The 27,290-nt window shown below is 47.0% G+C and overlaps 1 protein-coding gene across 4 annotated transcripts; it reads right to left on the bottom strand.

Annotated features, from left to right (window-relative positions):
- Positions 1–27,290, bottom strand: AGFG2 (ArfGAP with FG repeats 2). 4 transcript variants are annotated; one of them, XR_013814309.1, is made up of 14 exons: positions 26,973–27,290; positions 17,630–17,723; positions 16,334–16,449; positions 15,104–15,257; positions 14,359–14,524; positions 13,521–13,646; positions 12,641–12,673; positions 6,584–6,704; positions 6,320–6,402; positions 6,052–6,135; positions 5,029–5,157; positions 4,587–4,672; positions 1,841–4,238; positions 1–1,073 (listed from the first exon to the last, which is right to left on the bottom strand). XR_013814309.1 is itself a non-coding variant. In XM_079786317.1 (13 exons), exons 1-13 carry the CDS (start codon positions 27,191–27,193, stop codon positions 4,179–4,181), a joined length of 1,473 nt encoding a protein of 490 aa, XP_079642443.1. In that variant the 5' UTR covers positions 27,194–27,290; the 3' UTR covers positions 1,492–4,178. The 4 variants fall into 4 exon arrangements, 2 of the variants coding, with proteins under 2 accessions (XP_079642443.1, XP_079642444.1); XR_013814310.1 differs by having other exon boundaries at positions 1–1,076; XM_079786317.1 differs by lacking the exon at positions 1–1,073 and having other exon boundaries at positions 1,492–4,238.

Raw genomic sequence — 27,290 nt, forward strand, 5'->3', positions numbered from 1 at the left:
AGCTGCCAGGCCAGGACTGGAATTCAAACATTTTGACAACTCACTTCTGATCTCCCATGGACCAACTAACTTGGGGAAGATGGCACTGGTCAGTGCCCACTCTACAAGACAAACCAGCAGTTGACACCAATGGGGGCCTTAGAAGACCTCATGACATCACTCTGATAGAAAGTAAGATACCTAAAGCGGGGAACTGAGGAGGGGAGGGGAAGAAGGGCAGGTGTAGCCTCCATTAAAGGTGGTGTTTGGGGAGGAGCAGTCAGGAAAAGATGTAACAAGAGTACTGAAGCAAGGGAACCTGATTCTTTTTCTGACTAGTCCAAGGGCCAGGCCAGCCTGAGCAGCAAGAGTAGAGCTTTTCCATTTCCCAGGCCTGGAAAGAAGGTGCAGTATGCATGGAAGCTAGCTATATCCTTAAACACCTTTCAAGGGTGATACTGGGAGTGGGATCCGGGAGCCAACCAGCATCCTCAGGGTGGGTCAACAGCCAGCTGGCAGGTGGTGCCCCTCCCCCCTCAGCAAAGCCCCATCCATATGCAGGAGAGGTGCTGGCAGCTCACGTTGTGCATTGGGGACAGTGGTAGCTGCCACTGTTGGTCAGTGTTGGCCAGGGAGAGGCAGGTATGTGCGTCTGTAAGTCGCCACCAGAACAGTATGTTCAAGGCCATAGTCCCTAGTGTGGCCTTCATCTATGTACCACATGCCAATGTGCAAAGTGGCAGGGACAAAAAAGCCATCGGCAGGGCCCTCCCTTTCCGTCTGGGTGCTGCCTTTAAGAGCAGGGCACCCATGGGGCCCACCTGCTGTGCCCCTGGCCTGGAGCCTTTTCCCACAGGTTTGATTTGAAGCTACCCACAGGAGGTTCTCGTCATACCTACTCCTTTCCACTCTCCATCAGCCAAGCCACCTGGCAACACCCGTCCTGTGAAATCACAGCTGCTGTCAGAGAGCAGCTCTAGATCACCTTAAATGGTGGGTAAAGATCAAGCAGGAAGCAGCAGGGATCTCGGTGCCTGGGTTCTGGGTAAGGAGCAGTGGTAGATGGGTTGGTAATCAATGCCAGGTGATTTAGCCTGCTGGGTACAAAAAGAGCCTGGAGTCACATTGGCCTAATCAGTTGCCCTAGCAACACTGCCCTTGTCCTTACCCGGACAAGATTTATTCTAGCCTGTTGCCCTGGTAACTTGATGGCTCCCCGGGGACAGGAAATGGCAGAACCTCAGCTCTGCTGGGTGAGAACACTTCTCCCAACCACAGGGGTCCACCTGTGCATCCCTCTGGGATGGTGGGATGGGATTTCCACATTCTAAGTCCTTGTGGAAATACCTTAACCCGGGAGAGGAATCTAGAGGCGGCGGCTGTGGTACTAAGGCCAGGCTGTTCCCATGTGCCCCTCCCACCTCCAGTTTCCTACTCCACTGTGGAGAGTGATGCAGGGATAACGCCATACATTTAGCCCCTTCCGTCAGCCCTCCCCCACCATGGCCCCAAGGTGGACAGAATGGAGCTCTTTAGAGGTCCTGGGGACCTCCACCTGCTTCCTCACCCACAGATGACCTGTTGAAGGATAGAACCAAACCAGAGGGTGGTTGTCTGCAGAGCATGGTCATAGCAATGGTCGGGGGGAGGGGGGAGCATGAGGACTTGGTCAGAAACCTGGTGGGAGCCTGGTGAGTCCCTCCAGCCCCACGGTGTATGGGCAGTGGGGTTCAGATTTGCAACTACCAGGCAGGGCCATGCAGGACGTTAGATGCCCCAGGGGTTAGGGCAGGACGAACACAGCTCAGTCATTTAGACATTTTCTAACAGGCGAGGGATTTTTCCATTCTTTGCCACTCACCTGGAGAGAGGAAGCCAAGCTGCCAAGAGGCAGCTGTAGCCCTAGTCTTGGCTTGTGCCTGGGGAACTCTTGACTTCTCTGCCCTGGGGTCTGAGGCTGACCCAGTGTAACTTCTGACTGGTCAACCAGCTCTGGCAGTGAGCTGGCTGGAGTCCTTGTGGGACAGAGTGACTGGGAGGCAGGGAAAAGGAACTGCAGGGAGGTCCTGGGCCCAGGCGCCAAGCAGTAAGGAGATCCTGGGAAACAGCGGGAGTGTGACTGAAACATGCAGTAAGAATCACTGCAGCTCCTGGTTCTTTAAATCTCACCTCCAAACCTATTTCTGCTTAGGAAAGGAGGGGTGTGTGTGGGGGGGAAGCTGGGGGAAAATAAGGAAGGCTCCTTCCCCTACTACACAGCAACAGATAGCAGCTTTCCTGCCACCCTTCCTGGCTCTAAGCAAAGAGAATGCTAGAGAGACAGGAGGGAGGACAGAGAGATAATCAAGGGTGACAGAAAAACACTAAAAGGAAACAGACAGAACATGATAAATGCGGGGAAAAGGATGGTGTCCACCCTGGGAGACCCCACCAGGAGAGGGAAGGAGGGGAGGCTGGGAGAATGAAAACAGACACAAGACAGGATGGTGGGAAGGTTGGGAGCCATCCTGGCTGGGCAAATGGCAGCAGCTGGAGGTATTTTCAGAAAAATCTTTGAATACAAAGTGATAACCCAATACCTGTTTCTTCTTGCTGTTACCCTGTTAAAGGTAACTGGGCAGAAAAACCCAGAGAAATCCCAAGAACGAAAGGGCCGAGAGTCCCTGGGCAACTTGGAAAAGGGAGGAACCTCTTTCTTCTGACAGCAAGGCTGAGCACTGTGCCTCGCCTCAGTCAGGTGAGGTGTTTAACCCGAGCTGTCTGTCTCGTCACCACACAAACAGACACCACGGCTGTTGCCACAACATCCTCAGGTGGAAACAGTCTGGGGAGGGGCTGAGAATGCACCTGGGAGTGGTTGACAGCCACCTATCTCCTGTCATTGTAGAGGCAGCCCTTCTCCTGCCTTGCTCCCTCCCATTGCTAACACGGGACTCCAGTTCAGACAGGAGCTGGCTCTGTGGGCAAGGAGTCCTGTCCTGGGCCAACTGTCCTTGGCCAACAGCAGGCAGCATCACAGGCAACACAGGCAGTATTAACAGCAACCCAGGCAGTCATGGTGATGGATGTGAGGGCACTCAGCTGGCCCAAAACACGACTGAGTGCCATTTTCTTTTTCTTTCAAATGAAATGTTCTTTTCCAACATTGCCTATTAACAGCTTTGGTGCAGAGATTTGGGGGCCAGGGAGGTACATGGAAAAAAGAAAGGAAAAAAGTAGCCAATTGCACAAAGCCTTTCCCTGGAAAAGCCCAGGCTCTGGGGTGCTCAGGACATGTGGCTGCCCTCCCCCTACCCTCTGGAGCTCTGGCTTTGCTGGTTGAGGCACAGATGGGGATTCATCCCAATCCCCACGTAAAAGAGCTGTCTGGGAGAGGGAGAATGGCTGCTTGTGTGTATATATATATCTCTCTCTGTGTATATATATATATATATATAATAGGCTATATTAGAAAATTCTCTCTATATAAATATAAAACACTGGTATCCAAACATGACACCACAACTAACTAAAGTGCTTGACAGGAGTTGGACATGTCTAAGTATGTAGGTAAAACTAGTCATTCTGAGTGTCCAGGGTGAGGGAGAGAGCTAGGGAAGCAAAAACCATGGAGAAAAGGGTGTGCTGGCCCAAGCCAGGGCACCAAGCGCCTTCTCAGCCTGTCTGATCGATCACTATCCCACGTCAACACCACCCCTCAGCCCCACCTTTACTGTACGCTTCCCCCTGTGCTTCTGTCCATGAGAACAGTGTTAGAGAGCTGGACACGGCGACGAGTTCCCCCAGGGCAACCTGGTCAGCCTCTGCCCACAGCTTCCTCTGCCCACGGGGTTGGGAGCTAAGGGAGCACTGTGTATGCTGAGGGCAGGAGAGGAGGGGGATTACTGTCATTGTAATGAGTAATTTGAGAAATAAAACACTATTGCTCCTCTAAGCCAGGCCCTGCCTTCTCTCCTAGGCCTCCTGCCTGGGTGGGGGCTGGAAGGAAGAAGGGAGGAAGCTGCCTTTTATATGCAAGCTCCAAGCAAAGCATTAGCACCTCCATCTCCAAGACCCCTACCCCGCACAACAAGGCCCACTCTGGTCTCAGACCCTCAGAAATGCCACAGGCAAGTGGTCACCAGAGCTGCAGGGAGTAGAAGGGTCCCAGAGAGCAGGGAAGAGCCACCGCCCCCGCCCCCGCCCCCCAGGACACAGTGCTACAAGAAAGGGTTGGTGGTGGGAGGTTTGGAGGCAAATGGGCTTGATGAGGATCCAGTCTGGAAAGAAACAACAACAACAACAAATTGTTAGATTAAAGAAGAAAAGCTGGAGGCCACAGAAGAAATGCAGTTCAGGATTGTTTTCTCCCTTAACATTACTGTGCTGAGGAAAGTGGGAACTCAAGGAGCTAAGAGCCAAGAGGAGGGGGTGGGTATTGGGGGAGATGACAGGGCAGAGAGGAACTGAGGCCCATCAACTACCCCACTCATCCCTGGCTGGGACAAGGCAGAACTTTATGAGGAAGGGGTCTAAATTCCACCCCACATCATCCTCTTCTAGGATTCTGTCCCCAAGCCCCTGAGTGCGAGGCCATGCCCCACACCTTGGTGGACTGGGGCACTCACCATGAAGGGATTGGTGGAGATGCCCCCTGGCTGGCTGAGTGGCCTCTGTTCCAGCTTGGCTGATCCTAAGTCACTGAAGGAAGATCCTGGGAAGCAAGAGCAAAAACTCAGCACACATGAGCCCTGCCCCTCATGCTGGTGCTGACCTGCTCTGTCTCCCTCCCTGCAGGGCAGGCACAGCTACCTCCCAGGTGCGCAGTGAGAGGGCGCCTTCCTAAAGACGGGAATAAAGGTATGGAGCGGTCAGAGTACACAGGCAGGTCTGGTGCTTCCCTGATTCCTCCCCTATAGTCCCAAATGGAATTAGCTTGCACGTCTGGCTCCCTAATATTCCGGTGTGTGTGTGTAACACACGTGTATACGTGTGCACACACGCACACACAGAGTCGCTGGGGGTGGGAAATGGGGGGAGAGGAAGGAGGGTGAGTTCTGCATCCTTTACCATTCTGCTGCTGAGTCATCGAGGTCTGCAGGGAGAACATTGGTGGTGGGAAGGTGCTGGCAAAGGCCCCGGTGGGTGGCACCGCCTGGGAGAAGCCAGGTCCAGCACTGCTCATCCCAAAGCCAGGTCCTGTGGAGTGAGGGACATGAGGCTCAGGCGGAGTTCTGGAACATAGGCTGGAGAAAAGTTCTTCCTAAATCCTTCCAAGATGGGAAAACAGAATGGAGTTTTTTCCTAACCAGAGGTACCCAGTAGAAGTACCCTGAATGAGCCAGAGAGCTCTTCAGCTTCCATGCAACACACCAAACCTGCCTGCTTCCTGCCCACATGAACACTACACAGAACTGGGGGCAGCTTTAGGCTGCCTATTAAACTGCATAAATAAAAAGCTAATTATCAGCCCTTTCTGTGCCTCAGTTATCTCACTTCTAAAATGGAGCAGTACCTATCTCCTGGGGCCACCGTGAAAGTGAAATAACAGATGTAAAGCACTTAGCACCGGGCCTGCCACGTGCCACACCACTGGAAGCTGTTATTCTTCTCTCTTCGTGCCTCAAGGTTTTTGAGAACAAAAAAGGGATGGTAGTGCATGAAGAAAGAGAACAGAGGTTCAGGAGAGGCAGGGTGAGAGGAGACCATACCACTCTGGCTCAGAGGGCAGGGAACAGGGTCATGATTTCAGGTGGCTCACCTTCGGACACCGTGGGTTGGAGAAAGAGGAATCACCGTCACTACCAGTCAACACTAAAACCACCTTAGAACTGATGCAGGTAAACAGCAGTCTACTTCTCTAATTCTGAAATTCTGATTCTGAAACTTGGGTGCTTCTACTTTTTGCCCACTAAAATGGGTCTGGCCTGGGCTGGGGGAGAAGGGTGGGAGGGGGACTAGTTTGGGAAAACCACAACTGCCGGCTGAGGCTGCCTGCTCCTCCTGACAGTGTGCGAGGAGGGGTGAGGGGAGAGAGGTACAGAGACATTGGTGCTGTGAGGGACAGGGACAGGGACAGTCTGGAAGGCTTACCTGTGGCCAAGCCATTGGGCTGGAATGGGTTTGTGGAAGGCAGCTGAGGGTGAGCAGCAGGTGCTGTGAAAGGGTTGGTGAACGCTGCTCAGGGTGGAACGGGGTAGAGATGAGAAAAAAAGATGGTTATTTTTCCCCCATTTGCTTAATATTGTGATAACTGAGCATTCCTCTAACTCTTCTCTCCATTCCACCCACCCCTGCCCAGAGTTCTCAATTCCCTCTAGGACTTGGATTCCCTCCCTGGGTCTTCACAGGCAGGACTCACCTCCAAAGGCAAGCCCTGTGCCGCCACCTCCGCCAGGTGTGGCCGACTGGAGTGTGGGAACCTGGCTGGTCATCCCAAAGATGCTGCAACGTGGGGAGAGAGGTCAGCATGCACAGCTTCCAGGACCAAGGAGATAAGCTGGGCAAGGGACTGGGAGATGGCAAACCCCGTACTGCCAGACAGGAGCTGAGTGGGCTGGGAAGAGCAAGGCCAGGGTTTCTTGGCCCACTCCCCTGCCCAAGGCAAACCCATGTCTGTGCCTACCTGCTAGGGAGGCCTCCAGCTGATGCCCCAGGTCCCAGGAGGCCGCCCATATCTGTGAGGCTGTGGGGCTGACTGGCAGGTGCAAGAGGGGAGGCACCAAATGGAGTCACCTGGCTGCTCCCTGTAAGTCATAGGAAATAAAACAGGGAGTGTTAGGCCGGAGACAAGATGGAAAGGGCAGGAGAAGAGAAGATGGGGTGCGGTGGAGGAGTGGAGTGATCACATGAGAGGCACCACCTGGGTTCTCTGAGCCAGCCCAGTCTTCCCACGATCACCCCGTTCAGGAGGGCTTGTCTCCCACTGAGAATTCCAGGCCATGGGATACTCGGCTCTCAATCTTCCTAGTGCTCAAAGCCGCCACCGCTGAGGGAAAAGCAGCTTTCTCCTAGAGCAGGAGGGATGGTGACCTGACTTACACTTTCCATTTTCCCCCTCAAGAGACTGTAATTGACTCAAAGCAGCATTTCCACTGACGGATAAATCATATCAAGGGCAGACAGAGAGGCTGGGGGAAGAGCTATTGAAGGGCAGAAAGGTCCAAGGACACTTGGGAGAATCTCATGAGATGGCCCTGGAGTTGATGAACATAAATCTCCAGCCATCAGCACTCCCCTCGGAGCCACCTCTGTTTTTGGGAAGCCACCCTGATGCTATGAGCTTAGATTAGGGCTCAGGGACACTGCTCACTGGGCAGAGCGCCTGCAGGTTCTCCTGCCCTCCCTGGGGTTCACATCTAAAAAGAAAAAGCAGAGGACAAGCCCCATGTGGGAGTTTTACAAAACAGCCTGCAGAGCAGGAGTCCTGGAAACCCTGAGCAATCTCGTCTCACAGGAAGAGGCCTAAGGCCCTGTCATTTTCCGAAAGCCTCTTTATCTATGTGTCTACAGATCATCTGTCAACCACTCTGAGGGTATAACAAAGCTACAAATGAAAAAAGTTTTATTTTTAGGAGTGCTGGAAGACTCATTACTGAAGGGAAAACACACTTTGCATAGTGTCTGCAACATGATGGTGCTCAAGAATGAATAGCTCTGGCAGAGTAGCTCAATTGGTTAGAGCACGGTCCCCGAACACCAAGGGTTCAATTCCCTAAGGCAAACCCATGTTAGGGCACATACAGGAATCAATCAAATGAATGTGCAGATGGGTGAAGCAACAACTGGCTGTCTCTCTCTCTCAAATAATAATCCTACCTAATAATAGACAAATATGCAAATTGACCGTACCTTCGCTATGCCCATGATTGGCCAGGAGGCACGGGGGGGCGGGACTCGGGGTGGTCGGGGTAGCCAATTGGGCCAGCAGGACACTGAGCTCGCGTCGCCAGCGGCGGCCTCTGGGGCAGCGAGCTCACGTCCCACCGCGGACCACCAAAAGCGGGGGAGCTGGGTGCCTGTCTGCTCCGGCACCAGGCCTTTCAGAACACCGAGCCGGAGGCTTCTGAAAGGCCTGGTGCACCAGCGGACAAGCACCCAGCTCCCCTGCGATCGAAAGCAAAAGCGTGGGAGCTGGGTGCCTGTCCACTGGTGCACCAGGCCTTTCAGAAGCCTTCGCCACGCCGGAGGCTTCTGAAAGGCCTGGTGCACCAGCGGACAGATACCCAGCTCCCCTGCGATCGAAAGCAAAAGCGTGGGAGCTGGGTGCCTGTCCGCTCAGGCACCAGGCCTTTCAGAAGCCTCCGCCACGCCGGAGGCTTCTGAAAGGCCTGGTGCACCCGCGGACAGGCACCCAGCTCCCCCGTGATCGAAAGCGAAAGTGTGTAGGGGACCCTACACGTGCATGATTCAATCATGCACTGGGCCTCTAGTAATAATAATAAAAGACTATTTGAATAGGTAAAGTGAGAAGAACTGGATTCTACTTGTGGCTCTACCACTGTGATTATAGCAAACCATTTCATTCTCCATTTTTTTCTCACCCTCTCACAGGGTAGCTGTAAAGACCCTCTAAGTGTTTTGAAATCTAAAATATAACACAAATGTGAGGTATTATCTTAACATATGATTTAAGAAATGATCTGTAGGGTCAGAGAGGCAAGACAGAGTCTAAAAGGAAACATGATGGCTGGCTCAGAACATGAACACAAGTGAAGAAGACCCTCCCTAGACCCTCAGCTCCAGCCTTTCCACATGTTCTGCCTCTGCCTTGAACAAGAGGCCCTACCCATGACCTTGGCCTGCTAACTCCTACTCACCCTTTGGGCTTAACAAAACCATGTCTTTAGACTAGCCTTTCCTGATGCACTAATGTGAATTCGATCCTGGTTTTCCTCTCAGAGCACCTTGTTCTTTTCCTTCGGAGCACTTGACATATTTGTAGTAATAAATAAAAGTACTGCTAGATCAATTCCACTGCCAGGAATTTTCTTACAGATATAACTTACACGTGCAAACATGATGTACAGGGTTAACTGCAGCACTGTTTAACTGCAAAAGACTGAATTATCCTAAATATTCATCAACAGGGGACTGATTAAATAAATTATGATATATACATATGTTGGACTGTTAAAAAAGTGAGGAAGCTGTTAATGTATTGATTAAAAAAAAATCTAATAGTACCATAAAGTTTAAAAAAATCAAGGTGCACAACAGTATATATATTATGCCATAAAATCTATAAAAAAAAAAGAGAGAGACAGAGAGGCAGGACAGTAAAAAACGAGTAAATGAAGGCCATCGGCTTCTCTTCCCAGAGGTATGGCTGTGGAGAGGAGTTGTGACAAGAGACTAGCATGGGTAAGGCTGTGGAAACATTCTGTAGAATGGGAAACTTTAAGCATATTGTGGGGAAAAGGGAATATGCCAGCAAAGGGAAATGAAGTAGAAGTGTTATTCAGATAAAGCTGATGTGACAAAGCCCTGCAGAAAGTGGGAAATGGTGAGAGGGATCCTTCACAGTGGAAGATACTTTTCCTCTCAGAGACAAGAGGAAAAAGAAGGGAAAGGAAAAGATAAAGAAAGGATACAAGGAAGCAAACGGCAAAGCCAAGCTGGTTCTCACATCTGTGTTGCTCCCTGGCTCCTTAAAACCTCATCCTGTTTTCTTGTCAATCAAGTTTTGTTTTTTTTCTGAATGCCCAGAACTGTAATTTGAATCTCCATGCTTTTTCTTTTCTAAAGGTTTAGCTGTCTTCCTCCAAAACCTTGTTTAAGGGTATCTTCACTGTACTAGGCACTGAGCATAACTGATGGTGACCAGGCTCTAACTGGGAGAAGCTGAGAACCCAGCAGGTAAGACAGGTGCCCAGAGCCTGCCTACTGCAAGGTTCCAAAGATGGGCTGCTTCCCAGCACTTAAAAGACGGTGCTCCCCTGGCCACTCTTCTTCTCCAACCCCTGGACTTCCTACAGGAACAAGTGCTGGGCTATCATGCCACTGCACATTCTTGGTCTTCAATCCTCTCCACTCCACAGGCCATGAAGAAGGCTGGAAGACCAGCAGGGGGCTGTTGGAGCTTCTGATTTTCCAGCCCCAGGTCCTTCCCTTGCCTGATTGACTCAGGGTACATGGAATTTCTGAGCGAACACAGCTCCCTTAGATCGGACTTTTCAGTCCTGCTCTGGGCCCTCAGGTCAGGGAACTCCCCTCAGTGAGGACCAGGTCCTCTGCCCTCCCAGGCTGGGAGAAGGGCTGTGGTTCCATCTGCAAGCAGTGTTGTGTGTCTCCTGGTGAACAGCAGAGGGCAGAACTGGCCCTTACTTGAAGTGAACACCTTAGAGAGCACATTCTCAGAAAGGAGGCCACAGCTAGGAATATCTGTGCTTGAGTTTGCTTCTAATACACTTCCAGAGCCTCACTTCTGGAGCTGTATTTGTACACATGTCTTATAGCAGTTTCAGGGGGAAACTGGAGTTTTAGAAACCTCCCTTCCCCATACTCCCTCTCAGAAATATAAAAATACAACCAGGCTTGTCAGAAGAAATACCCACCTCTCACCAACATCTCCCTACTTCATACCCAATAGTTCTTTTTTTTAAATTGATTTCAGAGAGGAAGAGAGAGTGAGAGAGTAACATCAATGATGAGAGAGAATCATTGGTTGGCTGCTTCCTACACGCCCCCTACTGGGGATCAAGCCTGCAACCTGGGCATGTGCCCTTGACCAGAATCGAACCCGGGACCCCTCAGCCCACAGGCCAACGCTCTATCCACTGAACCAAACCAGCTAGGGCCCAATAGTTCTTTAAAAAAAATATTTTTATTGATTTCAGAGAGTAAGGGAGATGGAGAAAGAGATTGATTCATCAATGATGAGAGAGAAACATTGATTGTCTGCTTCTTGCTCGCCCCCTACTGGGGAATCAAGCCCGGAACGGGACATGTGCCCTGACTGGGAATCGAACCTTGACCTCCTTCCTGGTTCATAGGTTGACACTCAACCACTGAGACACACCAGCTGGGCCCAATAGTTCTTTTATATCACACTCACAGAAACAACCTCATGATCACGATGTGGTACAAAGTGAATGGAATCTGCCACTTATCAGCTATTCAATTTTGGCCAAGTCACTGATCAAGTTGAGCCAGTTTTCTCTCCTGCAAAATGGGGACTCTTTCATTCCTCCTGGAGATAATCCGAGGATGTTTCTAGCAATGGCAAGAGCCTCATAAATGCTGGTTGGCTCTGGATATGGTTGCAGACTCTGCATTTTGAGATGGTCAGACACCGAACAAAAGTTTCACCCCAGTTTCAGCCAGGAATGGCTCCAGGGCTAATGCCTTTTTTTTCTCCTTTAAAATATTTAAAACAATCAACTGTGCTAGGAATGCATTTCTGCACAGACAAACTTATAATAACCTTGTATAGACTGTTTCCTTTAGAGCTCCAGTTAGTTCCCAAGAACACTTTCCTCTTGCTAACCTGAATATTCCTGTACCAATTTACATTCTTACCAACAGCTCACAAAAGGGCCCATTTGCCTGGCTGGTATGGCTCAGTGGTTGAGTGTCAGCCTCTGAACCAGGAGGTCATGGTTTGATTCCCGGTCATGCCTGGGTTGAGGACTTGATCCCCAATAGCGAGTGTGCAGGAGACAGCCGATCAATGATTCTCTCTCATCACTGATGTTTCTATTCCTCTCTCCCTCTCCTTCTGCTCTCTGAAATAATAATAATAAAAAAGGCCCCATTTCTCCACAAAATATTGGCCATTATCTATCTTTAAAATTTTTGCTAATATAATGTCAAAAATGAATATTTTATCCTAATTTGCATCTGATTAGTTGGGTCAAAGACATTTTCATATTTTTTCTGGGTATTATCTGCTTGTATCCTTTGTCCATTATCCTACTCTTTCTTATTTATAGGTGTTTTATAAAACACATTATGGCTATTAGCTTTTTGTCTATCATCTAGGTTGTAAGTATCTCCTCCCTGTTTCATGCCTTTAAGTTTTATTTAGGACATTTTTTACCATATAGAATGTGACCTGTGTAATTTCTATTTGTTAGTATTTATGGAGATTTTGTTTCCCCCTACAAATTTCCCAAATTGTAAAATAGTTATACGTTTGCAAATGCTATATATTCTGCCTTTTGTTTACAAAATTCTATTTATATTTATTAGGTCAAACTTGTTAAAGTGTTACTCAAATGGTTGACTTCCTTCCTTAACTGTCTATCTACTTTATTAATTGTGTGAGAGTCTATTATAGTCTCCCTCTCTGTTGGTTTATTAAATTTTAATTGTCTAATAGTTATTGCTTTATGAATTTCAAGGTTACCCTGTCAGTTAAACTTACTTTTTAAACTTTTATCAATATAAAAATGTCTCTTCTTGTTCCATTCAAAAATATGAAAATAAAATAAAACCAAAAGCAAGTAGCCAGTTCAGTGTCACAGTGGGAAGGCTGTGGGCAGAGCAAGAGGCAGGAAGCCTGGGCCCAGGGTCGAGGTCTGCCATTCTGTGGGTTGCACGAATAGGGAAACTATTGAACTGTCTCATCTGGAGAATGGCTAAATTTGAAGAGTTCCTTCCAGACCTAAAAACTCTAGGATCAGAGGACCTGAGGTAAGCTCCTAACTTGGGTGGCTATGGGATAGGCAGAATAACTTACCAAAGCTGTAACTTCCAGTTAGCATCCCACTGGCTGGCAATGAGGGTTTAGGAGGGAAAGGGCAGGAAGGTGGGAGAAAGAAAAAGAGCGTAAGTCACTGGCTTTCCTCAGACATCTGCTCTCTACAGAACTCAGCTGCCCTCCCGCATCCAAGGATGTCCAAAGGAAGTCCAAACACTCTGGAAGCTGAATGCTTTAAGGCAATCTTAGACTCTCTTTCAATTGTACAACATAAACTACACAACACAGGGTTTGCAGGCTTCTGCTCTAAGGGATGGGTGAGGACTTCTGGAGACTGCCTTGGACTCTGACCCAGCCCTTGCCCTTTGGGCATTTTGCAACACAGACAATGGAGCACTCTAGAGGAAAGGTCATGTCCTTTCTCAATTTTTCTGCTTCCCAGTCAGAAATCTCCTAGTGCACAACCCGCATAGCTCCTGCTGAAATTTTAGCCATTTCCCTTCCATTAAAAAATAGAACAATAACCCTGGCTGGTTTGGCTCAGTGGATAGAGTGTTGGCCTTCGGACTGAAGGGTCCCGGGTTCAATTCCGGTCAAGGGCACATGCCTGGGTTGCGGGCTCGATCCCCAGTAGGGGGTGTGCAGGAGGCAGCTGATCAATGATTTTCATCATTGATGTTTCTCTCTCTCCTTCTCCCTTCCTCTCTGAATAAAAAAATAAATAAAAATAGAACAATAGAGCCCCCTCTTCATCACAAAAATCATCTCCTCAGACTCCTCTCAGCCTTTCCTAGAGCGTCTCTTTGTATCCTTTGCACAATTCTTTAGGCTGGTGCAGATGTGAATGGAAGGTGATGTATGGATGTGAACAGCTGGATGCAGCTGGGAGAAAGGAAACCACCAGAGCGGCAGAGTTTACCTGTGGCTGTTGGCTGGGCCTGAAACGGGGTTTGGCGAGCCAGAGGAATGCTTCCAAATGCAGAAGAGCTGGGGCTACTGCCAAAGGCATCGAAGTTGGCAAAGCCCCCATGGGAAGGTGTCTGGCCTACAGGTTAAGGGAATATATAGATAAAATGTATTTTAATATACAGTAATATACACTAACTAGAATAATGGAATAATAATAGAATAATATACACTAATTCTAAAGGCCTTCAAAGGCCACCCAATGAGGCATCTGCCTTTCCACAGGATCCTTTTCACAGGGAGATGGCAGGGGCTTTTGGCAGAGAGCTAGACACATGTGGGGGAAAGGGGATCTCAGAGGCTCTAAGTTCACTCCCACCACCTTTGTATCCTTACTCCATGAGGCATTAACATTTTTGTCAGGGACTAGTTTGAGCAGAATCATGTGGGGGGGAAATTATTTTCTGGGGGAGGAAGGGGCTTGAAAAGCAAAAAGGGAAACTAGGTACCACTTTATCCAACTCTATTATTGGCTATTGCTGATCTTTGAGAAGACATTAGGGTACATGGAAGACATGATAATCCTCCTGCTCCCATTTTAACAGAGTGAAAGTAATAAAATGTCTATTTCCAGTGTTCTAAAAGAACGTGCCAGGAGCCCCAGCTCCCAAACATAATCCCTGGTACCCCTTTGACCCCAGCCCGCCCAGCCTTGAGGCTTCGGAATTACCATCACGTTTGTTCATGTGAAGACAGCTAGGGCCAAGTAAAACCTGGTCACCCGGGGAAGTGAATTTTTGTGTTAAGGGTACATACGTTGTAGTAAGGTTCTTATCCCAAGTCCCACTTACCCCCAAAGGCTGGGAATGCAGCAAATGATGGTCCTGTCTGGGGAGCAGCAAAGGGGTCTCCACCAATGTCAGCCAGCAGGTCAGTACTGGCTTTCTTGGCCGAGGAGTGGGGAGGTGGCTGAGCGCTCCGGGGCTGAGATATCCGAGCCTGAGACTGGCTAACAGACTTGGAGGAGAAGACATTACATATAGCACTTGGAATCCCAGAAATGCCAGCCCCTGCAGGGCTCCCCAGGTGACCCCCAGATAGGCAAGTGGAGGGAGAGGAGAGCAAGAAACTGCTCTCAACTGAGAGGATTCCTGGGCAGAAACTGCCTTAGCTTCTCTCATACCTAATTCCTCTGTCTTCTCAGTACACCAGCTCCCAGAACCACACATTTTAGAGCATACTAGTTACGGTAACTCTGAGATATACAGGAATATTGCCCAACAGTCCCCCTGGAGCTGTTACCTCCTCATCTTTCCCAGGTGCTTGAAGCAGAGTCCCGGCCCCTTCTGTGTTTCCTTGGAGGAATGGTCAGGTTTGGAGTTCATACTCTGACTTCCCTAAATACCACTTCCTGTTGGTTCTTTCTTCCAAAAGATATGAGTCCAAGGTGACAGATGCAAGACATAGGTAACAGCAGGGCTGAGAACCAACTCACAGCTCCTGAACTGTTGTCTACTGAGTCCAGGAGATTCAGGAAACTGATAGTCCTGCCTCCCAAATCCCAAAATAATCCTGAAGGGCAGATCTGAGAGTTACCTGGCTAGAGGTGGAGGCATCAGCTGAAAGAGATGACACAGGGTCCCCCAGAAGTGTACGCAGAGGCTTCCCTTCCGGGATGGAGCCCTGGATAGGGGTGGAGGCACTGCCTTTGGTGTAAGTGGGCCCCTTGACTTGATCTGGGGGGACATACCTTCGAGAAAGAATAGTTAGGTTGAAAGGAGAGGATTAAAACCTTGGACCATGCTCACCTTAGGTGCTTGGAAAAACACAGGTTATAGCAGTCAAAATCCTTTTACATTTTTTCCGAATTTTCTTTTTTGAACTAAAAGGAATTTAGCAACAAAGCAAAGTTCTGCCTATCTTGCGATTCCCCTTTACTGTCAGATGCTCATTTTTTTTTCTGCAGGACATTCAGTTTGCTCTGGCTTATGCCTATTGTTTCCTCCTCTTTCTGACATGCCAAACCATCTAGGTTTCAAGTATAACATCTGCAATAATGCTGATGAATATGTGATCCTATTTTCAACTTCCTACTCAAGGTCCCTCCTTTTATTTCTGGGTATTTTTTCAGATTCTCAGTCTCATAGTAAGAGCTCAAAACCTCATCTAAGAGCTCAAAACCTCTCCTGCCAGGTCCTTCTACTTTTTATAAAATCCCTCTCACTATAGTGTCTGTGGTCTCTATTCTGGAAGAATCTTCCTTCTCGTGAGGACACCCCCAGGAGGGAATCCAAAGTGCTGCTTTATCCACCACACCAATCTCCTTGCATTCTCTTCTCTACCCTATAGTTACTCCCAACATGCTCATGCCCAAAAAATCAAACAATAAGAAGTGACACCTCGGGAAAGAAAAGGTAGGGGAGAACAGAGACGTTGTTTTCCTGTTCCAGAAAACAACATACATACAAATCATGAATGAAATGATGGGCTAAAAGCAAAAAATTATATAGGACATATATAAAATCAGGTGAACTATAAATAGTGACCCCACACTCCCACAGGCCTAGCTCCCCCTCCAATTAGTCTACCATCTCCCCAAAAGAGGGGACATCAAAGTTGCAAGGTTAGTGACCAAGAACAAGTTATCTTTCCATGTAGCTTTATTATTTTGAAGGCAGAATTTAGCCCTAACCGAATCTGAGTGAAACAGACTAAACCCAAGTCTACCTTTTGAGAGAAGCCCCAATTCAACTCTGGAATCTGGACTATCACATGAAGTATGTATTGGACCCATGTCTTCATATCAATCTCTTTCTTCCTCCTTACCATCTCTTCTTCTCATATTTTTCCTGGAGAAACTCCTTCACTTTCTGAGGATCCCTGGAATCTGGTATTAAAGATGTCCGAGCATCAAAAAGACCCAGCCAAATCTTCCTGCAAACCTAAAGGAATGGAGTTAGGTGACAGAGGAGTTGGGGCAGAAAGCATGAAAGGGGAATGATACCACTTCCAGGATATTCATCAATAAATATCTACTGAGCATGGACACAGACATGATCCCCTGTCCTCACAGAGCTGTCATCTAATGGGGAGGTCATGCTTTAAATAAAAATAAATAAATAAACTTATAATTATATAATCTGACACATATTATAAAATAGAGGCCCGGTGCACGAGATTCGTGCACTGGTGTGTGTGTGTGTGTGTGTGTGTGTGTGTGTGTGTGTGTGTGTGTGGTCCCTCAGCCCAGCCTGCACCCTCTCACAGTCTGGGACCCTTCACTCCTCACCACCCGCCTGCAGCGGAGGTGGGAGAGGCTCCTGCCACCGATGTTGCGCTCACCAACTGTGAGCCTGGCTACTGTTCTGGCTGAGCTGCACTCCCTCTGTGGGAGCGCACTGACCATGGGGGAGGGGGGGAGGCAGCTCCTGTGTTGAGCGTCTACCCCTGGTGGTCAGTGCACGTCATAGCAACTGGTTGTTCCGCAGTTTGGTCGATTTGCATATTATGCTTTTATTATATAGGAGGATTAGAGGGCCACGAGAATTACGGGAACTAAATTTGGATGGGGTGAGGTCAGGGGCAATTTTCAGAGCTGGGGCTTCTAGAACACCCTCCAGAGGCCCTTGTTTGCACCCTCCAAGTAAGCCAATCACTTGTAAGCTAGGCGTACTGCTAACACCAAGGATGGCATCTTCCTACCAGCAGATTTAGCTGAGGAAGGGGTTTAACTCACTTTCAAGTAAATGACATGGACTTAAACCTGGGTTGCTAAGGCTCAAGTCAGCTCCAGGAGATCTTAATGAGGAGGCAGGCCCAGTCAACTCTAAATGCTCATCAAGGTGGAACGCTAACCATTTTCCCCCTCAAGTGCCCAGGGATAACCCTCTGCAGAGATTCTGCTCCTCTCCCTGATTCCTCCAACAAGGGGCCTACAAACCACAATTTGTATAACTGAGATCTGTAAATACACATAAGGCAAGATATCTTATATACTAAAAAAAATAAGAGAAACTTGACCAGAAAGGAAACTGAAGCGTTTTTCTGTAGACTTAAGACAAAGCTCTCCAGCAGATAGGGCAACTACACACAGCCTGTAACACTCCATCAGCTTCTGCTCACCTCATTTCCACGGGATTGCAGGAATACTACTTCAGGCTCAGTGAAAGTTGTCATGGAGATGGATTTGACTCGATGCGGGGGGTTCAGGCCTCTCCTGTGGGAGAGAAATAGAAAGAAAGCAAACTATAATGCAGTTAGCGCTGCAGGTCTGTTTATGGGAGGGGAGGAAGGGAGAAAGGATAAAACAACACATAAATTAACCTCAAGTAGAACTTCCTGCCTGAGCTACTTCCTAATTCAAAGAAAGAAAGGAAGCAAGAATATTTTGGAGGCTTCTAATAGGAGACAAGGACGACAGAGTGAAGAACATATTGTGATCCCAGTCATTCTGGAGAGGAAGTCAGAGACTGCCCCTCCAGAGCCCTCCTCTATCTTGGCTCAGGCCCCAACAGTTCAGTGTTCAGCTGAGGGGGTACTTCTGGCAACTCAGCTGTGCAACCACTTCCCATTTCCTGTTTTATCATTGTTTGAGACCGACAGCACATCCTCAAGGTCCCAGAGCCCATATATTTCTCAAGAACAAGAAAGACAAAAATAAAGGCCCAGGATAATTCCTGATTAATACTAATAAAGGTAAGGTTTGAAGACAAAAAACTGAGTCCCTAGGCTAGCTGCCGCTCCTCGTGTCTACACAGAAGGTTGGCATGGTAGTAGGAATAGAGAGGGTCCCTCTCTTTCATGAAGAAATCTCTGGGAAAAGAAATATTCTGGACTTTCTCATTTCTAGGTCTTTCAATGAAGCAGGAGGAAGTCAGGTTCAACACAAGCAGGTTTCTCATACCTTAAGCTTGACTCTGCTCTAGACCTACTGCCCTCATCAGATTCAAACAAAACTGGCTAAACCCAAACAAATAAACTGGTCCCTGGGACCAGGAATGAAAGACCACAGGCACATTCAGGAAAGACAATCCAAATGATGAGGCCTCTTCAAACTTTTACTCCCCTAGAAAAAGTGAGTGAACCAAGATGTGAAAATAAAAGCACTGTAACTCTAGAATAGGGTCCTGGTTGATGCCCTCAGGAAAGCAAAGGGAGAAGGAAGAGATAACAAAATTTACCAAATGAAAATCCTAGAGAAAGGTGGGGAAAACACATTCATGCTTACAGGTGCACACACAGAGTAAAGATGCTCCTGCCCAGTCTGGAAGGACGGCAGTGTGGGGGTTAGTGTAAGTGAAAATGGGGAGGGCAGGGAGGGAAGACAGATGACACAGCACCGAGTGAACAGTAAAGGGCCGGCCCCTTTTGGACAGGACATTGGAGGCTACAATGGAGGCCACAACTGAGGGCACTTTGAATAATTCTGCTGTTAGACTTTTCAGTAAAGGGTCTGAAAATACTCCTTTAAAAAACAAGCAATATCAATGAGGAAAGATAATAGCAAGGAGAACCAAAAGCCAGGCTTTGTTCCTACATGCCAAACAATAGCTCTTAAACTTGATCTGCCCTGAAGACTCTCTTCTGATCACATTTCAGAGATATTCCAGTTTTCTCTCCTGAAGCCTCTCTTACTAATGGCTTGGTTTTGTTTCGTTTTGAAGTCCAGACAGCCTACTTCTATATTCCTTCCCTCGCCCTTTCTCACCTTAACAACTAGGCCCTTCCCTCTCAGAAAACAGACCTTTGTGAGGTCTAGCCAGAGCAGACCTCTCTGACCTGATGATCCTGGTCCTCGTCTTCACCTCCCACTAACAAATATTTACTTTGCCAAAACACAAGGCTCCTTGGGGGATACAAAACACAGGCTCCTTGGGGGATACAAAAATTACAGAACCCAGTCCTCAATCACTGGACTGCTGGCTTATAAGAAGGAACCAAGGAGCCTGGACAAGAGTACTTCTCAACGCAGTAGGGTGTGATTTAGCCACACAGCTGGATCAGGGAGAATGAGCACCATGATGCAGCAGTGGAGGAAGGAAGAGAAATGGTATCAGGGGGAAAGTAAAAATATATTATGTTTACACTTGAAAAACAGATTCTAAGCCTATCACACAAAGGTCACTGACATTTCCAGAAAGAAGAACCAGGAACTGTTAGCAAAGTATAAACAGGGAGGTGTGCTTCCTTGTAGGGGGAGGGGAAGGGACTTGACCCATGTGTCAATCTAGAAGGGATGCTTAGAACAACAAAACTTTCTTTAAATTTTTTTTTATTGATTTCAGACAGGAAGGAAGACAGAGAGAGAGAGAGAAACATCACTGATGAGAGAGATTCATTGATTGGCTGCCTTTTGCACACCCTCATTGGGGATTGAGCCTGTAACTCGGGCATGTTGCCCTGACCCATGCCCTGACCGGGGAATCGAACTGTGACCTCCTAGTTCATAGGTTGACGCTCAACCACTGAGCCACGCCAGGCCAACAGAACTTTCTATAGCTAAGCTTTCTGAGGGGGAGGAAGGATGAGATAGGATAAAGGGAAGGCAGAGAAACTAAGTAATTTAGATTCGTTGGGCCAAATGAATCTGATGGAATAGTATATTTCCAAAGCATAACAACCATTGTTTTGACCTTAATGTCTGTAGATTGGCTTATGTACTATAACCAGAGCCACAGAATAGGGGCAGAGAGAGTTCTCTATAAGGCAACACCACATTCTGCAGCCCAGAAAGACTAGTTCCATGGCCTATGAGTCAGAATTTGTTTCTGAATCATAGAGGCCATTGCTGGCTGAGAGAAGCAATTTAGAAACAAGAGTCCCTCCCTCCCGGTAGATGACATTAAGTTGTCTAGGAGTATTGCTTCCCCTTGGGTACATACCAGGGTCATCCAGTGGGTCAGATGTGAGTCACTGGCCTAGAATTAAACAGACCCAACCCTCCAACTTGTATGTAGTCTTCCCAAATTAACTTTCAGGTTCTCCCCAAAAGAAGTGAGAACTGTTATTTCTAAATAGGAGGTGCTGGGGGAAATATAGAGATAAATTTATTTGCCCAGAATAGTGCAAGTTTTTCTAGTTGAAAGCAAGTACATTATTAGGATGCAAGCCTTCAGCCCAGTAATAACATCTTTTTCCACTTCAGTTTCCTTTTCCCCAAAATGAACCTAAATAACATTTGAAGTCCTCAATCTTTAGAGTACTCTGAATTACTTGGCAAGTGAAGCAACTTGCAGAGATACTAAAGTCTGCCCAATTCTCTCTCGCTTAGCCTTTCTCTCCCCTCCCTCTATTAAGCACCCTAATATTTCTACGGATACCACATCTTTTGTTTCTCTGTGGTCATCACCCTCAAACTGGCCCATATTTTGCTTCTAGCTTGCTTCATAAAGCCTCAAACCTGCTCAGCTGCTCAGATGAGAAGGTTTTGCCAGGTCAACAATGGAAAAAAACAGTTCCACCCAGCACCCAAGTTCTTTCACTTGTGCCAAATCTGAACTTGGGAATTCCTTACCTCTGAATATTTGTGTTCAAATTTGTTCACCCCAGTTTGTATTTCTTAGCCTAAGCAGGGGTTAGCTAACCAGTTTAGTCCTTACCTTGAACCCAAACATCATCAAGGAGAGTCCCTAATAGGAAGTATCCCTATTACCCTGCTCCAGGGTCAAATTCACTAATTTTAGGAAACTTCTTCCTAATCTAAATTCCCTGCTTCAAGCCATTTCCTGTTGTTGTTCCTCAGTGACAATGATAAACAGCTGACTTCTCTTGTAGTCACTAAAATCCTGATATTATCAGCTGCTCTCCTCTTCAGGCTCCATGCTAACCCTTTTACAATTTTTTCCTTTCTTCTCTTTTCTTGGGTAACTTATTATTTTCTTAGGGGATTTTAAAGTTGTCCAAGGGCCTCATGTGATCAAGTGCTTTAATCTGTAATTTAGTGAAACTCTGTCCACCTCAGCCCAGCAGAGGAGAATATGAAAGGTGAGGTGGGAGGGGATGGAGAAATGGGATTAAAATAAGGGCAAGGTACATGTCTATCTCTCCAACCCAGACAGATGGAAAAGTACTGAATTATTAACACACACCTTTCCCTTCGTGGAGATAAAAAGTGCTTCAATGAGGAGCCACCCCTAACAAACCAGACAGGGAAACTAAGTGGCAAAGAGGGTAGGAACTTGTCACAAATAAAGAGCTATCAAGCACATCTCTTGACACCCAGCCAGAGCTCTGCCCACCTTAATACTGACTTAATACCACCATCAGAGTAAAGTTGTGCAGAAGTAGAAGAGACAGGTATCCACTGAGACTTGAAGGACAATGGCTTAAACCAGTGGTCGGCAAACTCATTAGTCAACAGTCAAATATCAACAGAACAATGATTGAAATTTCTTTTGAGAGCCAAATTGTTTAAACTTAAACTTCTTCTAATGCCACTTCTTCAAAATAGACTCGCCCAGGCCATGGTATTTTGTGGAAGAGCCACACTCAAGGGGCCAAAGAGCTGCATGTGGCTCGCGAGCCGCAGTTTGCCGACCACAGGCTTAAACGATGGACCCAAACAGTCATGTCAGGGAAGCATGTCACATACTTTGCTGGAAAAATTGGGTTGCCCATCCCTGATGTCAATGCATTTCAGGCCTCACCATGCTTTCTTCTTACAGAAAAGGGGTTTATTCATTGAGGCAAGCAAGCAAACCAGAACAAGGAAGAACATCTAAGGCTCTGCTTTAGAAATCCTTTTTAACAGCGATTTTACCCCAACCTACCTTCAAATAGCAGATTCATCCTTTGGTAGAAGAATCAGAAAAATAAACAATCTAGCACATGTACATGTACAGGGTGGGGCAAAAGTAGATTTAGAATTGTGAGTACACAAAATACAGCTTATTCTTGTATTTTTATTAATTACTGTATTATTTTCCATACAATCATGGGCAAATTAAAAGGATCTATACCAGGTTAAGGAAATTAGGTATTGGAAGAAAACCAATGAATAAAAACTAGGTCAAATTTGGGACCTACAATTGTGGTAGCATGTATGTAAATTTAGAAACAGCAGAAACAGCCTCTCTCTCTCTCTCTCTCTCTCAGGCCCTCACACCAAAACTGTGGGTTTTTGCTACAGCTGAGAAAGTATTTCTCATTAAAAAAGAGATAGCGAGAATGAGCTTACATGTGCAGAGATGAAGGCTTAGTCATCACCCACCCACCAATATTAAAATCTGAATTTTTCTTCAGATCTTAGGAAATTCAACTTTGGCTGGAACAGTCAACCTTGCTACATCAGCCAATCCAGCCAGCTTGTAATTCTGGTTATTCTTCTCACTGCCCCCAGAATACTCCATCCCTCTAAGAGGTAAACATATTTGTAACACACTCAACAGAAAACTGTCTTTCAAAATAACAAGCCAATTCTGCTGTCTCCTTTCTCTGGAGATGGTGCTAAGTATGGTACTTCAATTTCACCCTCAATATCCTCTTCATTTTTTGTTGTTAATCCTCACCGGAGGATATTTTTTCCATTGATTTTTAGAGAGAGTGGAAGGAAAGAAAGAAAAGGGAGAAAGAGAAGTATCGATATGAAAGGGACACATTGATTGGTTGCTTCCCCAACTGCCCTGAGACCAGGGTGGGGATCAAAGCTGCAACCCAGGTATGTGCCCTTGACCGGGAATCAAATCCTCAACCCTTCATTTCGTGGACCAACACTCTAACCACTGAGTGACACTGGCCAGGGTTCCTCTTCATTTTAACAACGAATATTTCTTCTCTTTTTATCATCCTACCTCAATATGAGTTCCCACCACTCTCAGGCCCATGCTGAGCTTTATTTTACTCCATCACATTTATCGCTACCTGCAAATATATCTTTAATTATTTATTTACAGTCCATGGCCTCTACTAGGATGTAAGCTACATGAATCCGGGTACTTTGTCAATTTTATTACCGTACCTCCAACACCTAAAACAGTGTCTGGGGCTTGATAGACACTCAATAAGTATTTGTTGACTGATTGAATAAATGAATGTGCAGGCTTTTGGCCGATCACAGTTTTCACCACCACAAAAATCCTAATCTATGGGCAATCAACCCTGTGGATTTATGGTGTGAACTTGTGTATGTGTCACTGTGGAGCCATGCCTCTCCACCGCCTGCTGGATTGTGTGTGTTCCCTCCCTCACTCTGCAGAATGCAGTAAGCATGCCCCATCTCACACATTCTGCCTCGGGCCACCCGCCAGCTCCCAGCCCTGCCCACATCAGAGGGCACAGGTAGTAGTTTGTTAAGACACCTTTACAAGGTTTATATGCCTTGCTCTAGTCCATGCTAATTAGAACTCCAATTAGCAAATGAGAAGTACCACTGGAACCCAGGCAGATAGTCACAGTCCAGGAAACTAAGGCTTTCTTACAGAATTTCAACTGATATTTCTTTCTTTATAACCTCAACATGCCTTCAGTTCGGTTTCATTTAGCGGCCCAGCCCCTTCTTGATCCTTCACTCTACTGTGACTTCCTGCTAACATAGGGTTGGCCTAGCTTCTCGTTTCCCAATCACCAAAATGTTCCCTAAAGTCTACCACTTCAAGAACCACCCGGAATGATTCTCATAATGCTTTATCAAAATACTAAGCAAAAATGCCCTTTCTAGAATTTTGAAGAACAAAACAAACCACACAAAAAGGAGCTAGTATATTCCTACCATTTGTTCCCATTGGAACTTAAATTCCTAAAAAGCTAAGCCCTCGAGATTCCAAAATGGGGCCGGAGTAAATGGAAGCTAACTGACATGCTCCCAGGACCAAACAGGAATTACAACTAAAATATAGAAAAACCATCCTGAAGAATCAACTGGAGAGTAGCTGGAGAGAACACTGATAACCAAGGACAGAAAGTGGAGACCACATAAAGACTGACCCCAGAAACAAACAAACAAACAAAAAGCTAAGTCCTAGTCTGAGATACACACGCCTCAGACCAGGGGAGGGGAACCCTTTTTCTGCCAAGGGCCATTTGGTTCTTTATGACATCATTCGAGGGCCATACAAAATTATCAACTTAAAAATTAACCTGCTATATTTGGTCAAACATTTAATTAACTAGCTGTTAATGCCTTGGCAGGATCAGATCAAATTATTTCGGGGGCCTTATATGGCCTGAGGGCTGGACATTCCCCACCCCTGCCTCAGACAGAGCCAGGCCTCTTGGGGTACTTTTCTGTTAATCAACCCTTATGACATACTCACCTCCACCCAGTGTCTCTCCAGATCACAATCATTTGACTTTTCATTAATGGGATCAACAATAATGACCACTGGAGAAAGTGGTCAAGTTTTGCAAACTGCGCACTGATATTTAAGGAGTTAACTTTTCCAGCAAAAGAAACCAGGTTTTTAATGTGTCCCATTTCCCTTGCCCCTCCTACTGTCCTGATTGAAGGATATTCATTATAAAAGGGAAATGTTGTCTGTGGATACTTTAAACCAAGATCTATAAAATTATGATAACGATGTCAGCACTTCCAGGGTTTTATCTTGCATTCCATCGCAGCTAACCATGGGAATGAATTAACACTGTTTCTTAGGACCTAATATCATCAATTTTAACCCTCTGCTTTTCTTTATTTTTTTTCCAGACTCTATAAGGAGATTTTCCTTTTCATAACAAGGTCTTCAGGAATCTGCTCTCTTTCTACTTTATGCTATAAATATTCCTAAATTTTGCTCCTTCTCTCCTCAGAGTACTTGTCCTAATCTCTAGTTTCTATCATTTTGCTTCACTTGCATTTCTACCACAGCTTTTGACACATTTCTATTTGGGTTCTAAACCATTATCCCAAGAGCCACAGTAGCTTTTACTTAGACCAAAGTCAAGTCCATTCTCACAACACCCAAGTGAGATTGACCAGGACAAAGCAGTTTGGCAAAGGAGATAAAAACTGAACATAGAAGTTATCCTAAACTGTATCTTAGAAGACCTGGATCCTCATTTCTGACCTGCCATGATCATAACTAATATCAAACAACAAATGCTGAAAACAGCAAGCCCCATAAGGTATTGGATAAATTACTAAACCTCTCTTTGCTTCTGTTTTCCCATCTGTCAAGCAAGAACAATACTGCTCTCTCCTTGGCTCCTAAAGGTGTAAGAAGAAACAAGGAAAGCATTCCTTGTTAAAACTAGCTGGTTTGGTTCAGTGGCTAGAGCGTCAGCCTCTGGACTGAAGGGTCCCAGGTTCGATTCCAGTCAAGGGCACATGCCGGGTTGTGGGCTTGATCCCCAGTAGAGGGCATGCAGGAGGCAGCTGATCAAAGATTCTCTCTCATCATTGATGTTTCTCTCTCTCTCTCTCTCCCTTTCCCTTCCTCTCTGAAATCAATATATAAAAAAATGAAACCAATGACCAAACAAACTAATGTATTAAAACAATACTAAAAAAACAGTAATAATAAACCCCTTGATAAAAAATATAAATAGAGAGATTCAGGCTTGGTATCAAATGTTAATCATGTATCTAACCAAATAATTCCCTAAGGGGGGAAAAGAAACTTACTATATAACCAGAAATCTGGGCTAGAACTGTGGTTCTCAATTAGCTCAGGCATGGCCAAATACAGTGCCAGTGCCAAGTATATCGAATCAGATTATACAACCATTCTCCTCTCTCCCTCAATCTAGGAAGAGTTGCAAGATGTTACTACTAGGATCAAACCATGGCAACAAGGAGCTTAAAGATGTAAATTATTACACTTAAGGATGGCTCATCCAGATCTACAAACCTTGGGAAAAGTTGGAAAAGTTAAGCTCTCTAACAGGGCAACCCATCAGCTCTCATCTCTTAGATCTGTAAGATACCTACTTAGTACTAGCACTTCTGGATAGCATTTCAAAGCCCTGCAAGGTGAGGACCTGCACCTGAGCACGTGAATGGGATCCTTACCTGCCACTGTCTCCGTGCTCTCAACCTGGGTTGATTTGCCTATTTTAACTTGGTTTCTCCATCTCACACTCCAGGATGGCCACAAGCCACAAGGAAGAAAGGTACTCCTTCATCTTGAGCCCAGTTTGCCCTACCTCTTTCCTTTCTGTCCTCCGTCTACATGAAGTTCCCTTTCAAGGTTTATGTCATTCTCTAGCCTTTTAAATCTCCAACCCCCTCCCCTCAGTTCTCTCCAACCATCCCCACTTTCGGTTCTCCCTGCCTCCCGTAGGGAGTTTCTCCATTCCTCCCCCGTGTCCTTCCTTTCCCCTGCAACGCGACTCCCATCGGGTGTCTTGCCTCCGCTGCCCCTTTCCTCTCCCCATGACACCTCTGCAACAGAGGACTTTCTCACCACATCCGGCGCGTCCCCAGGCCTCCCCGCCACCCCCCACCTCGGCTCTGTCCCTTCGCTGGCCTGCACGCCGACTCTCCGCCACTCCTTCCCGATCCCCCTCCTTCCCCCCGCGCCAGTCCACTCACAGGAGGCCGGAGCAGGTGGTGCAGACGAAGCTGCCCACGGTGATATCCACGTAGGTGACCCCGCGCTGGGCGCACTCGAAGCAGTGGCGGTTCCCGGCCTGGCTGCAGCCGCCCAGCTCCCGCACCCGGCGACACCACACCTCCGAAGCCGCCTCCGCCTCCGTCTTTCCCCCGCCAACCCCGCCACCCGGCCCCGGGCCCTTCTTCGCAGCCATCACCATGACGGCCCACTCCCTCGGACTTCCTCCCAGCAAATCAGCAATCGCCCCTTCCCGTTCAACCACTACCGCCTTCCCGCCTCCTCAGTCGCCTCCGCAC

Source organism: Cnephaeus nilssonii, assembly GCF_951640355.1.
Source record: "Cnephaeus nilssonii genome assembly, chromosome: 2".
Classification (NCBI taxonomy): Eukaryota; Metazoa; Chordata; class Mammalia; order Chiroptera; family Vespertilionidae; genus Cnephaeus; species Cnephaeus nilssonii.

Coding starts and splice junctions, on each gene's coding strand:
- AGFG2 (XM_079786317.1), bottom strand. CDS start 27,193: ATGGTGATGGCTGCGAAGAAGGGCCCGGGGCCGGGTGGCGGGGTTGGC. Junction 14,525..15,103: donor ATGCCTCCACCTCTAGCCAG/GTAACTCTCAGA, acceptor TTCTCCTCCAAG/TCTGTTAGCCAGTCTCAGGC. Junction 6,705..12,640: donor AACTGGAAGTTACAGCTTTG/GTAAGTTATTCT, acceptor TATGACTTACAG/GGAGCAGCCAGGTGACTCCA.